General features: G+C 32.9%; 1 protein-coding gene across 3 annotated transcripts; it reads right to left on the bottom strand.

Annotated features, from left to right (window-relative positions):
• Positions 1-13,095: 13,095 nt before the first annotated feature.
• On the bottom strand, positions 13,096-16,196 carry LOC113698491 (uncharacterized). Of its 3 annotated transcripts, none has more exons than XM_027218325.2 (5): positions 15,774-16,196; positions 14,337-14,507; positions 14,171-14,240; positions 13,628-13,946; positions 13,096-13,517 (listed from the first exon to the last, which is right to left on the bottom strand). In XM_027218325.2, the coding sequence occupies exons 1-5, from the start codon at positions 15,774-15,776 to the stop codon at positions 13,439-13,441; spliced, it is 642 nt and encodes a 213-aa protein (XP_027074126.2). In that variant the 5' UTR covers positions 15,777-16,196; the 3' UTR covers positions 13,096-13,438. The 3 variants fall into 3 exon arrangements, with proteins under 3 accessions (XP_027074126.2, XP_027074128.1, XP_027074127.1); XM_027218327.2 differs by having other exon boundaries at positions 15,790-16,196; XM_027218326.2 differs by having other exon boundaries at positions 15,088-16,195.

Raw genomic sequence — 16,196 nt, 5'->3', positions numbered from 1 at the left:
AAATTCATGGAAGGAAAATAGCACATATTTAAAGGGTTTGAATGTGACATCTTAGTAAACCCTAATATGTGACTCGTTGCAATCAATTTGTTTCATATGGCATCTAATTATAAGAAATAAAATAAATCGTATTCACATCTGTATGCTTAGGTACTGATTTTAAAAGGCCAACATGAAATTCATCATAATTTACTATGCCACGAAACTTTTGATATTAAACTAATCTCATAAAGTCTTAGAAGACCAATTTCTTCAATTAACAGCGAGTGACAGTATATATAATACGAATGTATATAAAATTGATTACTCTTTTTTTCATAAATAAAGGTGAAGGTTATGATGTTGTAAAATGTTTGGCACCGGGATTTACACATTTATTACCGTCAAGCCCCTAACGCATGACGCACGCTATAATGGTTGATGTCAATTATATACCATCGTGGAAGCCAAGTTTTTTGTCAAATTTATCTGCTACAAGTTTTTTAAAAACTTTAACTACAGTAACTTCAAAAAATTCTTAAACTATACACTTCAAAATATTTAAAAATCTACACGTTTCAAAAAAATTTTAAAAAATTTCTATAATAAATTACAGTAAAATTTTAGACAAACTTTCAAAAAACTTATCTTCCAAACAGAGTCATATTCCTATTCGACACCGAAATTTCGAATAGAAATTCTAGTCGGGATTAACGCTACTGAGTAAGAATTTGAATGAAGCTAAAACCCAAAGCTCGTAAGTCATAACACACACAGTTGACATTAGTGTACCTGTGGGAACTCCCAACTGTCCTACCCCAGAAGTCTCCAAAATTCTCGAAAAGATGTACCACCATTGAGGTTGCGGCAATTATCGAGAAACCGCCCTTGCGTGTCAGATTCTGATGGGAACTGCGATCCATGAAAATTTTTACGTGGAACTGAACGGATAGGCTGGAGGAGGAATGAAATGATCCAGGAGACAAAGGACGAAATTACCTGCAGGCCCCACGTCTCCTTCGCTCCTGTGGCCACATATCGTGTAATTGGTGGGGCCGGGTTGGAGAGGGTGAGCTGTGGTGTAGGTGCAGCGCAAGCGGGCGTGTGGGGTTGCCGTGCGGGTCCTGGCGGAGCGCGAGCGCATCGTATTCCCTTTGACGACAAAAGCAGAGCAGAGAGCATAGGGCACGACGTTTTTGTCCGAACGCCAAGTCATTAGTACATTTTACTTTTACTCTGGTTGATCATGTGATGACGCCGGTGACTGACTATTGCATAAATCATACTCCGTTCGTTCCACTTTGATAATCTCGTTTTTTTTTCACACAGTTTAAGAAAAAATAGTTAACTTTATTGAAAAATTAAATTTAGATTACTATTTTTCTAAAATACTCTCACATTAAATATAGTACAACTTTATGGGAACTTGAATTAATGGTAAAAAAAAATCAACTCTCATTAAATGGGGTAGGTTTATAGTAATAACTACTTACATTGAATAAGGGTATTTTAGAAAAATTAAAATATAACTACATTATTCAATTGGAAGGTGGACTACAATTTGCGACAGATGAAAAATGAATACAGGACTATCAAAGTGGGACGGAGGGAGTATAATCTACAAGTGGACAAGTGGATCAAACTTTTTTTTTTTTGTGATAATTCAAACTTAAATAAGTAATTTTGCTGTTGGTGTAGTGGTTGTTGCGTTTTCTTAAATACAAGAGGTCACTGGTTCGAGGCATCACTCTAGCATATTCCAAACATTTTTTGGCCCTTGTCGGGGTTTCAATCCCACATCGGTCTTGGGGAGGATGGATTTGAGTAGATAAGTCCCCTGGCGTTTTCAAAAATTGCCGGCTTTTGAAGATTGTCCGAGAATCCAAGTTTATTTACCGAACTTCTTACTTTCGTAAGAAAATGCCAGGAAGAAACATACCACTGGGGTCGTCTAGCTCGGGTTTGTGGGAGGTAGTTACTTCTTAGCAGCAACAGCCTGTGGAGGCTTGACCCTTGTCGGGATTTCAATCCCACATCGGTCTTGGGGGGGATGAATTTGGATAAATAAGTCCCTTGGGCGTCTTCAAAAGTTGTCGGTTTTTTAAGATTGCTCGGGAATCTAGATTTATTTACCGAACTTCTTATTTTCGTAAGAAAATGTCAGGAGGAAATAAGTAATATTTGCGTTCATTTATTAGACCTTGTTGTTGTTACCATGATCAGACTTAAATAATGTGTGTCTCCATTTTGCTTTCCATAATTTGATGATTTCTCAATCACTCTCTCATCATTAGGCATACAAATGTCGAATTTTAAAGAGAGGGAGATAAAAAGTTTTCATACGTCTAAGAAAGCAAGTTTTGCTTCGCAATTCAAAGAAACTCTAAATTTAACAATGGGAAACAAACATTTGACAGTCCAATTCAAAGCTTATTAGTTACCGGACTGGTGTCCGAGTCGAACCGCAATAGTTGATTGGACAATAAAAATTTTTTAAACAAATTCACGTTTCTAAAACTTGGGTCCAATATTACACGCTCCCGAATTTGGTGATTTTCTGTCAATTTAATGCAATCAGATTGATCCTTTTACTAATTTTGGTTCGTGTAGATTGTAAAATTGTCCTAAAAAATATAGCGATCACATGAATAGCAAAGACATTTGCTAATACACAACCGTGACACGTAAAGAGGAGTTAAAGTTCATCTTTTTCTCATGACTTTCTTCACTACATAAACCTTATTTTCCTTGGAAAAGGATTGAATCAATTATATTGGCATTACTTGGATAATTTAGAGTGCGTTTAAAGTGAAAATAAATATCATTGTTCATCATCTTTTCAAGACTAATATAAAGTGTGCTAATATCGTATAAAACTAGAAATTGGTTTAATTTAATTTTTTTGTTGAGGATGATTCTCTAGATGTTTACTCTCAAGAGTATAGTTAAGCAAAACTTATCTACATCGACAGTATTTTAAGATTCAAAAGTAGGCATGAGAAAATTCAGAATCCAAACAAACAGGCCTTTGATATTTGAAAAGGATTAGAATTGCGAGATTTCGGCCAAAAAGCTTTTAAGTTTTGAAAAGTTAATGAACAAAATACACAAAATTTGCCGAAAAAATCAACTTTGAAATCACTAAACTGCAATTATAGTATTGGAACGGGGAGATTGAAAACGGACTTTAATACTATTAAGTGTGGCTTTAGACTTGTGTAATTTGTAGTAACACAAATGAAAGATCATCTGCTGTCCTTCTGAAATGATAATTGCTGATGGGGGAATTTGACTTCTCCTTTCAATCGGTGTATGGGATGTGACCCAATAACAAGACAACAATGTCCTCTTCCTCGGATCATTCCAAGCTGCGAAATGACGTACGAGCAGCCATGCTTTGGAAGCCTTGATGTTGGCGTTTTCTATGGCTGTGCGGAATGAAAGTAAGGTGGACCCATGTAACCCGGTAAGCCGTGAGGCATGGGAATCCAGGCGGGAAAAGAAAAAACGAAATCACTGCCAGCTGGAAGTTAAGTTGGTGAAAAGGCCACGTGGTGACAGAGGAATGGTAATGAAGTGGGCAATAACTAAGTGGGTGCCAGCGGTGCAAACGAGCCAAATTCGAGTCGAGCTTTGGCTAATCGAGTCGAGCTCGAGTTAATTTTGTGAAACTCGAGCTCGACGTGCTCAAAATATCGAGCTCGAGCTCGAGTCAAATTCGAGTCGAGCTCGAGTTTAAAAAATAAAAAAATAATTATTATTTTATTTTAAAAAATAAAATATAATTATTTATTTTTAAAAATGAATAAAATAATAATTTTTAATAAATAATAAAATATTATGGATATATATGTAATTTTACTATTAAAATAAAAAATAAAAAAATATATATATAATTGAGCTCGCGAGCCAACGAACTTAATGTTTTTGAGCTCGAGCTCGAGTTCGAGATCGATTTAATTAGTTCGAGCTCGACTCGAACTCAATATTAACGAGCTTGAGTCGAGCTCGTATTTGAGCCGATCGCGAACTACTCGATTCGCGAAACACCCCTAGTGGGTGGTGACGAAGGCCAGTCGGTTCACCGAATAGTAAGAAACGTAAATCGGTGTATGAATTTTACTTGTGCTTAAATTAAGTTTTGGTGATCGTGGCCCACGCATAAATGAGTGTGAAGGTTATTTGTTAGAGGCCGTCATGTGCACTCAACAAAAGCTGAAGTCATCATTGTTGGGGTTATTCATAATATGTAAACCCGTTGATTACACTTTGTTCCCTTCAACTTGAGCCTTTGTAATACTTCGCGACTCTAAACTCCAAATATGTACATTTTAAACCTTGTGATCAGCTTTTTGTCAGGGTTAAAGTGAAGTTATATTTTTCATGATCAAGATATTCTTGACTAATTCGTAAACACACACATAATAATTGTAACATAACAAATACTTATTTCTTTAATAGTTGTTAAATTCATCTAAACACAATTACTCTATACATTTCGAATTTTTATTACAAAAATGAATTAGATAATTAACAAAAATAAAAGTCTAGACAACTCAATGTATTTATTTCAATGCTGATAGTAGTACTTATTAAATGAAATAAAATTAATTAGTGCATTTTGGATGGAGAATTCATCGTTGACATTTGACTAATTAATGAAGGGGGCAATATATATATATATATATATATATATATATATATTTAGAGTTTAGAAGGACAAAGTATTATACTGTAATAAAGCCTATGCAAAAATAGGAGACTAGCTAGATGAAGAGAAATAACGCTGGATTTGGAAACTTGGGATTAATACGCACATGTCGTAGAGTAGTTAACTGTAAAAGTATCATGCATTGTGGCGAGGAGGCCATTGGTTTAGCGTGTGCTGAAGAGTGAGAATGCAGAGCTTAAACAAAGATCGTAGCGACAAACCCCCGCTACCCTTTATCGGTCATAAGCTCACACAATTTTCGTCTTGAGGGGGGAAAATGGATGGGAAAAAAGTTTGTAGCATCGTATGTCGGTGTTGCAACAATTTGATGCGCATGAATAATTATCCCACATGGACCTTCATGAGTATGTACCCGGATTTGGCTTCTCTCCATTGCTCCATTCTTCCAATTTCCCTCAATACATACATCTTTAGATGATAGACACATGTATAAAATGGCAATCAACACATGAGATTGACTATTTTGGCAATTTATGTCTTAACTAACTAATCAGAATTTGATAGTCTTTATCATAATTGGAACTTATGCTTGATTGCCGAATATTTAGAAGATTAAACCATATCAAAATAAGGTGAGGTTCAATCTCCATCAGATTCTCTCGACTTAGTAAGGTCATCTCTTTGAGTAGACTCCCCTAGTAGGAGTATGAGTAAACTATATTAAGTTAGATATGCCGTTTTTTTTATTAAAAAAAAAAAAAAGAAGATGAGAAGTGTTTATGCTTTGTACCCAGATTTCTCTCTCTCTCTCTCGACTCCAGCAAATTTTTTTAAGAGGATACAAATTTTTCAATAAGATACAAAAAAGACACTAATATTTGATTGTAGAAATCTTGTCCTATTCCATGATACATTTAGATTAAAAATAACAAATCATATGTTTCCCACAAAACATAATATAATTAAATTTACAATGAGTTTGTAAAAATAATTGTGGCAAAAAATTTATTTAGTTTTCAAAATAGATTGTTAAGTTTATAAGTCAATCTTTGGCTGAACACCATGCCGTATTTTGTTACTATAGCTTTGTACGATTGTATCATTGTGGAATATGAACGGTAAAAGAGTGATTCTTCAATTGTCAAATTATCAATGTTTATTATAAATTATTGTAATTTAGCCAATCTTTTGCTATTGCAATAGGTTTTTAACCACTTCCGTCGCATTAAAATTAAAAGGAAGCTATTTTGTACTTCCAAATAGTAGTAAAACTGAACATTGTTCGAAATTAAAAATCGCAGCTAAAATATTTTTTTTTTTTCATTGGTTGACTTTGTAAGTTAATTGTTTGCACCCGTAAAACATTAACGCTATTTTAAAAGATTTTCATTAACTAAAACATTAATACTGGCCATTTCTACTACCAAACAACAAAATTTGGCATTGGCTAACAAACAAGTACGACAATGAAAAATAGCCCACTGGTTAGATAAGTAATTTCAAGTATTTGCGCTCGTGAGGTTATAAAAAAAAATTTTTGTATTTTAAAAAAGGAATTCATCAGCCAGTACCATTAAGTCCCTTGGTCGAACCTAGAAATCAACAATTGCCTTTGGATTGGATTGAGGATCATGTTTAGATTTCTTTTATTTAATGTTTGTCGGAAAGAAACAAGAGTCATGGAGAGGGGTAATAGCCAATGATGAGGGTAAAACCAAGAGTGCGAGTGTTTTCCTTTCCTCTTCCTTCCACATCGGTCCAGTAAGGATTGAGTGAGTGAGATTTAAGTCCCTTGATCGAGCCCAAAAGTCAGCAATTGCCTTTTAGATTGGATCGAGGATCATGTTTAGATTTCTTTCATTTAACGTTTGTTGGAAAAAAAAAATCAGCCAATACCATTAACTTTTTTTTTTAAAAAAAAGTTACTTTTGTACGAACCATTTTCTCGCATAAAGTATCGTCAATAAATTATTTTGTACGACTTAGGCGTCCCGGTTAGTGGTCGGATTATTTAGCCCGCCAACGGGCCCACAAACGCTGCCTAGGCTTCAGCACCCCTCGGAAGTGAATATCTGGCCGACAGTCCCCCGTGCTCTCCTCCACGTTCTCATCGCTGAATAGAGGCTTCCGTCCTCGTTAGCCTTTTGTCAGGAACCGTGTTAACGGGGATTTACACATTTTGGGCAAGTAACAACTGACAACTAAGAACCAGAAGCATTCGTGGGGGATAGTGAAGGTAAAAGATAATACTTGACCAAGAAATTAAGCAGCAGACAAGCATATTAATCAACTTTATTACTATCTTCTAAAATCTAAATAACGTTCTATTTCAACCAAATTCGTGTTTTTCTACTCCATACATGCATGTAGAACACAAATCAACCACTCAATTTGACATAATATATTTGAAGAAGGAAAAATGGGAACAATAAAAATAAAAAAAAAAAAAGAAGAAGAAGGACTACCTTAATATTAGTGATGGAAATCTAGAATCAACCAGAGAGTATTGTATTCAAGAATAAAATCATGAGAATCTTATAACAAGAGATTTTTTTTTTTTCATTGAAATGAAGAAAATGGTGGAAGAAAGTTTTTAGTAGTTTGTAGCTGTGTAGGAGTAACGCTTAAAAGTGACGGTACTGAGCATATCTATATCTATATGTATTCAGGAAGGGGGTTTTTAGCAGAAACCCTCTCAATGACTTCTAAACTTCTCATTCTTTTTTCTAGATTTTTGTATTTATTTTAATACATAAAATGTAGTGGGTTATAACCCACCTTATCACCCATCAATATTCCCACTATCTCACTCCCACTATCCCACTATCTTAACTCATTCTACAACCACTCCTACAAATTCTCTTTTCCTACTATCCCACTATCTCACTCCCACTCTCTCTCAGTTTCTTATTTGTTTTTGGTTCTCTATTCATTTTGTAAATGTATTGATTTTGTTTCTTTTATGAGTAGTAGTGGAAGATATTATATGCAGAGATTTTAGCAGAACTCAACCTTCTTGCGGAGAATTGGAAGTATATTCTTACCAACTTAATTTTCCAGGTCAGTCCCCTCTGGCCTTTAAGTATATTTTGCTTTTGCTTTGCTTTTTGTCATGAATGATATGGCATTGATTTTCTGATCATCCATTATTTGTGAAAATTTTTTACAAAATCCTAACAGTTGTTTGCTTATTGTTACATTGTAAAGCAAAGATAATCAGTAGTGGGATAAAGTATAAACACAAAATCGCAATCACATTTCTAACATAAGGTATTGCTTGCTTATATAATTGCGGATGGTATAGGTTCATGATTGAGGGTTTTACTATTTCTAACATAAATTGTATATTATAAAAATTTATTTGTTTGTATTACTGAAATTTTTTAATTATTTTTATTGCACATTTATCACATAAAAAAGGTATTACGATAGTTATTTTCATAATTTTATTCCAAAAATGATCGTGCATAAAATAAAAAATAATAAAAAATGGTTTATAATTAGAGAAAAATAATTCAGATACTACTAATAACTAAGGCACTATACGCCCATTATTAAAATTGGATTAATTTTTAATTTCGTCAGAAATCCTTTTGGCAAAATTGCATCTAGCCTTTCTTTTCTTTATCATTTTCTCTCTGCATTGACTGCAATAATTTTCACTTCACTTTTAATGGGTGGGCTTTCAAAGTTGGTAGAAAGAGAGTTTATTAGCATTCAAATAACTGTTCTGTGTTGCATCTTTTTAAGATGCTAAAGAAGGCATGAAACTTCTTTAATGATGGTATCCTATTTTTTAGAGTTTGAGTCACAATATTACCTTTATTTTTGGTATTTTTGTATTTTTGCATCCACTGAATTAGAAAAAACGCGTCCTTCTAAGTTTGGATAATGTTCAGTAGTGATGCCAAAAACCTAACGATATCTATATGAAAAAAAAAAATCCAACGGACATAATTATATATCATACCAGATATTAGGAAATTAACTGCATAAAGGAAATAATCCTGACTCATATTTCGGCGCTCTATCTGACTCAAGACAGTGATTTTTAAAAAAAATCTGGTTTCTCTTGGTATTTGAAAAATTTTGAATTCTAACTGAAATTAAACCAAAAGAATAAATTAAAAATTATAGAGACTGCAAAATTAAAAGACAATATTGAATTGGATATTAAAAAATGGTTTAAATATAGTAGGGTCTACGAACCAAAATATTTGAAAAATAATTCTGTATCCCAAAAATAAAAAAAAAAATCTACAAGAACAAACTCATTTTTCCAAAAAAAAAAAGAAAAGAAAGGAAACCCATAAGAACATACGCCCTTTTCCAAATTTAATAATTTATCTACATTATGAACATATTATAAACTAATACATTCCTTTTTATTTAATATTAAAAATTGATTTTAAATATACAAATGATAGCAGATGGAATGAAGCAGTTAGCGACATGTGAAAAAATCGAAATTGACAAAAGCAATTAGAGGGATAATTTCGCACAAAATTCGTGGGTTAAAGTGCAATTTGAGGTATAGATGGGAGGCATTTTAGTGCATTTATTGGTTTGTTTTCAATAAGTGGTGATTGGTTTTGCGGGGTTTGGGGGGTCTACATATACCAAAATATATTTATATAGGGATTACTTCATTAACTATGCGTGCTAATAACAATTCTATTGGTGCGTATTTTTCATTTGATTACAACACAATTGTATTAAATTCTATTGATGCTACTTCTATATTAACTATTGTATTTTTTTGTTAACAATTCTCATACAATGTATCACTTACTACACATAAAATAAATACAAAAAATATTTATTTTTGATTTAATATATCTATTTTTTCTAGATCAAAGAAATGAAAATATTGCCTTTCTTTAAGTTCAACAGCCATCCGCATCACTAATACTTTTGCGTGATCATGGTAAAGATACAGTTTTTTATATCGTCAAAGATCGTGCATTTTCATTTGTAGTACACACTTCACAAAATTCAACATAGTTAATTAAATCATTAATTTTGGCTTTCGTACTAAAAGTGGATTGGTGTGACGAGTGTTCGCACCTTCAAGAAAGATTATCAAATCGAATGCTTAGTATTTGTAACTATTTCATTTTAACAATATTCAATTACATTCATTTGTAGAAATATATCATTCCCTTTTTTAATATAAATTTTAATTTTATTTTCAGAATCCATCTTTCGAAAAAAGACAGTTTTTGAATGATATACACATTCCATTATATTTCAAACTATTGTTAAACAGATATTACATTTAAATTTTGTTGGTTCAATTTTTTCACCTTTATTTGTTAACCATTTTATTTTTTTTCAATAATATCAAGTACCGTGCGTAGCACGGGTATTCACACTAGTTATGATGTATTAATCATCACGTCACGTGATATATTAGGTGTGGAGTTGGTATTATATATACCTGATTGAGTGATATTAGGAGGGGAGTTTGATCGATATAGGTGATTATTGAACACTTGATTAATCCAAAAGATAAACATGAAATACTATGAAGTGACAGTAGAGTGTATGTATGTTGTTTATCCATTCCCACCAGTTGGCACGACATATTTTGTTTTGTAGATATATTAATTATTATTCGGTGATGAGGTTCTATCCATCAAGATGACGTGGGACCTGAAGATGGTTGGCGGTGGAGTACCGAAAATGGTGAGAGTACGACTTTTTTCAATTAGCGACAAACGACGGCGACACATAGGGGCAGGAGGAAAATAGAACAGTACCAAAGCATCAACGTCTCTTCGCTTACTCTTTAATCCGGCTTTCTTTTTCTCGGTGCTTACGCTTTTTTTATCTGGCGTTAAGCTCCCCGCTGATGGACGTCATATTCCTTTCATAGCATCTTGCGTGAAGCAAAAGCGTATTAAACGAGTGAATATTTTAGGGAACTTGTAAATTATTCGTCAATTTTTGATTTCTCATTTATTTCAAAATTTTAAATTAGCACTTCAATAATAAAAAGCGTCAGGTTTTGGTCTATTTTCATTATTAAACAGATGGTTTCCTGCTACTTTTGTCAGCTGTGGTTTTTTTTTTTTTTTATGCTTGAGTTGATTCTTCGATGATGTGGAGATGGGGAGTTAAAAGACATAATAGGCCTTGTTTGGATTGTGATTATTTACAAAAAAAAAAAAAATCTACATTTTTTTTGTAAATAATTCATTTATCCAATTTTTTAATTGTCTTTTTAACTCATATACTGTGATATTGTAAAAAGTGTTGTAGTAGTAATATTTCTCTCAAAAGCTTTCCGAAAATCGCAATCCCAATGGTCTGTTGAAATGACCATTTGGACTCGTATTTGATAGCGAGTTTTCGCTCTTTCTTTCTCTGAGTCAAGGTTGAAACGCAAAACAATTTTGATTCTAAAAACAACGCTTTCAATGGATTCCGTTCATACGGATACCAGGCTGTCCCATCTAATCCTTAGTAGCGTGTTGTTTAGTCCTCCTCCTTTTTTTTTTAAAAAAAAAAAAAAATTTATTTAAACCCTCTTATATTTATTGGTCTTCTACACTTCAATTTTACTTGGGGGCGATGTTATTCTTCCGGCCCTTCAGAGGTAGTCAGAAATTTCGATTACGCCATTAAAAGTGGCAAACTATCGAGTTAACCTCCAACCAAGAAAACTTTTTGCTACCTTGGAGGTCTAAAATAAAATTAAAACATATTTTTGTTCAGGAAAATTCTTTTTCTATTTTCTTCTCTTATTTGGGTAAATTTTTTACTCACCTTAGTACATCCTGACAGAAGCAAATGGGAACAAATGCTTCAAACGGCTCCGTTTGGATTAGCTGTTTTTGGGTTTGTTTTTCAAAAACACCACTGTAGCATTTTGAATCTGAAAAACAAGTCCGTTTGGATTAGTTGTTTTTGGGGTTGTTTTTCAAAAACTATATGAAAAACTTTGACTGTAGATTTTTTTGGATTATTTTTAGAGGTATTTTTGAAACATATTTTTGAGTATTTTTAGAATATTATAATTTTTATACTTTTATATAAATATACTTTTATGCATTTATAATACATTTATATTTACAAATGTATAGATGTATTTTATTATAAATGAATAAATTATAAATGAATATTAAATTATAAATTTTATATTTTTATACAAATTAATGCATTTATGCATTTATAATACATTTATAGATATTTATAAATAAATATATTTATATATTCATATAAAAATATATAAATGTATTATATTATATATAATACATAATATAAATATATTTATAAATGTATAAGTGTATATTATTATAAATGTATAAATTATAAATGAATATTATAAATATATTATAAATTATAAGTGTATATTATTATAAATGTATAAATTAATATATTATAAATATATATTAATATTATGTAGAAATGTATTTATATAATTAATATAAATGTATATATGTATTGATATTATGTATAAATGTAAAATTAATATTATGTATATTAATATAAATGTATAAATGTATTATATTATATATAATACATAATATAAATGTATATTTAAATGTATAAATGAATATTATATAAATGTATAAATTAATAAATTATAAATATATATTAATATTATGTAGAAATGTATTAATATAATTAATATAAATATATACATGTATTAATATTATGTATAAATGTAAAATTAATATTATGTATATTAATATAAATGTATTATATTATATATTATACATAATATAAATGTATATTATAAATATACATAAAAATTTATATATTATGTATAAATGTACATTTATATAAATGTATAATATATTATATATTATATTATATATAATTTATATAACATATAATATTTATGTAAATATATTATAAATATATAAAAATATATTATAAATAAAATAAAATATTTATAATATGTATGTATAAATATATAATATTAGAAATGTATGATATATATAATATACATTATTATTATTATAATTTATGTATAATATACATAATTGAAATATACATATTAAAATATATTAAAATATAATTGAAATATACATATTGAAATACATAATTAAAATATACAAATTGAAATATACTTATTGAAATATACAAATTAAATATACATAATTGAAATATATTTGGAGTTGTTTTTGATATATTGTTTGGATATGGTGTTTTTGAAATACACATTACTGTAGCATTCGAAATGTGAAAAACAGTTTTTCAAAAACAGGTGCAAAAACACTCAATCCAAACGCAGTACTTTTACACACACAAAACAAAAACAAAAAAAAAAAAAATTGAAGAGCTAGAATTAGTCTGTTAATTTTTCATAGTGCTCATCAATATGCCGCACCAAATTTGGGAGAAGTTACCAAACCTGCTTTCTGTTTTAATTAGTAGTCTCTTTCGAGTTGTTAACGATTGATTGGACTCGACTCTTTACAAAAATAAATAAATAGACAATCGCACTCCACTAATCTTGTCTTAATTTAACTTGCCAACAACATTTTAGCCCTTTTCTACATTCATACGTTGGGCTTGGGCTTCTGGCAAGAAGAGTAGAAATGTAGCTTCCACTGCCCATTTATGTACAGATGGGGAAAGGTAGAAAAAAGAAAACTTGCCCCATAGTTCGTTCAGGGCGAGTTTGTACAGCAGAAAAGGCTCAATAATAAAGGCCCATTTACATCGTTTTCTGATTTTCCGACAAACAAACTACACAAACAGTCTATTTACAACTAAAGAGAAAAGAAAAGGAAAAAATAAAAGAACTGAAGCAAAATTTGACGGGGCATCATTTCAGGAAATGGACAGCTTTCTTACTTTGTGAATATATCTGCGGCATACAGGGCAAGTCTTGGTTTCCCCTTCGGTAATCCTGCACCATTAATCCCTCTGTAAGTTTCAGAAATACTGGGAATGAATGAATATGGAAAAAAAAAATTGTTTTTTTTTTGGGGGGGGGGGGTTAAAATTTTAAGGTCAAACCTTCGGGCACAAATGGAACAAGTAGCACAGTGACCACAAGGGATGAAGAAGCAATTTCTTCGCTCGTCATAGCAAATTACACAAATCTTTCCATCATATAAATCGTCCGAGGGACTGCTACTGCATTTTGCAGACTCTAAATCTTCTTCACAGGTCCCATAGGTGAATGGAACCACCTCTTTTGCTAGCAATGTATTAGTTTCAGTTGCAGCCCGAGCCGCCGTGGCCTGGCGGTGAATGCTGCTGCTACTACTGCTAGCATCTCCATCGCAATGTCCCAAAAGTTTAATGATCAGTGCAACAATCATCATCAGCAAGGCTGAAAAACCATTAAAAAAATTGAATGTACAAATAAAATTAGTTTCCCTGCATCACTGAGTTGCAAGACAAATCCTAAATTATTATTGGGGAATGTTCCATTGACTTTTGCGATGTCAGAAGCCACAAGCAACGTAATAAACTAATGCTCTACAGAGCTCTTCGTTTTTTTTTTTCATATAAACTAATGCTCTATGATGAAGCATTAATGTGGGAGAAACCCACCCAAGATTGCGACATAAATGACGATGCGGCTGGCAAAAGCAAGCGCGATGCTCCACTCGTTCTGTTCATCCTGCAATCAATGAGACGGACCAAACAGATTAAAATCTTGAAATTGAGGTAAAATTGGTTGCCAAAGGAAGAAGAAAAAAATGAGAAATATTTTTACATCATGGGTTGTAATCAGGATGGCACGGCTGTTGGTCATCATGTGAAGTTCACTGGCCGGAGTTGTTGGAAAGCGGTATGCCATTTGACAGGTTTTTGTGGGTATTACTGCTGTTATCTTCTGTTGGGCTCTCTCCTCCTCTGAAAGTGGAAGTGGTGGAGTTTGATATTGCTGCAAGATACGGGAAAAAAGTAAGAAGAGGGAGCCATAGATTAGAGAATCTGGCATGTGTGAGGCGTGCGCTGTGGCATCTATAACTGTTGCTTTTGTAGCACTCCACTCCTTTCCTCCAAGGAAAGGAAAGTGGAAAACCAGCTTTTACTACTTTTTATTGAAAGTGAAAGAATTTATTCTTTTTTCGACACCGATAAATCCCTCAAATCTAACCCGACCCACCTCTCTCTCTCTCTCTCTCTATATATTCCTTTTTGGAAAAGAGGAGATAACCTCAAATCTGACTGGATTTTAACACGGAAGCAGGGGAAGTTCAACGGTTCCAAGAATTCAACCTAATTCTAGAGCCCAAAAAAAAAAAAAAAAAATTGAACAGAGGGGAGTGGGGAAGAGACCAAGTTGATTGAGTTCAAAACTCAAGAAACAGCAAGAGGCAAAAAACCGCATTCAACCCTCCCCGCAAAACATAAAGCAAGATTCCACCATTTCTCCCTTACTCTCTTCGACAGAGATAATTATAAAGACGGAGACAAATTCAAAAGCAGAATGAACAACGAAGATTACTGTGGAAATTTACCTCAAAATCTCTTGGACACGAGTTAATACCCTCCGGAACAAGCAGCTAAATTTTCGAGAATTGGAGGATAGAGCTTTAAAGAAGGGTCATGAAGAAGTGCCAAAAACAGAGCAGCTCTGTCCTGAAATGCAAAGAAAAGAAACGAGCGCAGCGCCGTGAAGACGAATGAAGTTCATGGTGGACCTGAGACCTTGTATAGCTTTGGGTGGAAGGGGAGTTCTGGTAGTTGCTTGCTCGATAATGTGAAGAAATGAAACGAGGGAGAAATTTTAATAGAAGGACTATTAGTACTAGTATTAGACAAGATGATATTTTTTTTTTCCTTTCTAGCTCTCAACGAACTAACTAGTTCACTCTCCAGCTTTTGGGAGGCGTGTCTCTGAAGTCTGAATGGTAGATGGTCCTTTTTGACAGATTCCCACTCCCACCGGCCCATATCCGTATGACTTTCAGACGAGCTTCAAATTCATGGCATTAATAGTACGCCGACAACAAATAGAAAAAAGGCAAACGGTTTGAAATGGAATCATGACAACAGAGGAGGAAACGCATATTTCTGTTGATGGCGTAAACAAACGAAATTACTTGTTGACAAGAAGTTGAAAAGACAGGGGGCGGGGCGCTAGTTACAAGTCACAGTAAGCAGTTACGCAGCTTCTTGCGAAAAAATTGAGTCAACGTCGTACCATTTACTGTACTTACTTAATCATCTTGGATGTCCGGTGGGATTAATCTCTTGTGCTTAAGTTTAATACCACCACAACTTCAAAGCCCATTAAACAGGAGGTGGCAACTAGCTAGCTGTACTTGGAGAGCTTATTTAGCACTTGATGGGACTTCTGATGAGAGTATGGTGAAATCATCCAATCCAATCAGAGGCTGAAAAGGAAGTGAAATCAATTCAGCAGCATTTAGCTTTTTACTCTTGACGGAGTAGTATGCTTTAAATGAATGACGTCAGTCCCAGATTTGCAGGGAGAAGGAGGGTAGAGGCGTTCTCGTCCCGATCCCGAATTTCCGGTGCAGATATGTGATTGCAGGATGAAAGACCGAAGAGGGCCCGAGCTCAGGGGTACGTTTGTCCAGATGCTAATGTAGGATGATGTTCT

The sequence above is a fragment of the Coffea arabica genome, chromosome 7c (genome assembly GCF_036785885.1).
Source record: "Coffea arabica cultivar ET-39 chromosome 7c, Coffea Arabica ET-39 HiFi, whole genome shotgun sequence".
NCBI classification, from domain to species: Eukaryota; Viridiplantae; Streptophyta; class Magnoliopsida; order Gentianales; family Rubiaceae; genus Coffea; species Coffea arabica.
Note: the sequence above shows the minus strand (reverse complement) of the source record. Positions and strands in the feature narration are given on the sequence as shown.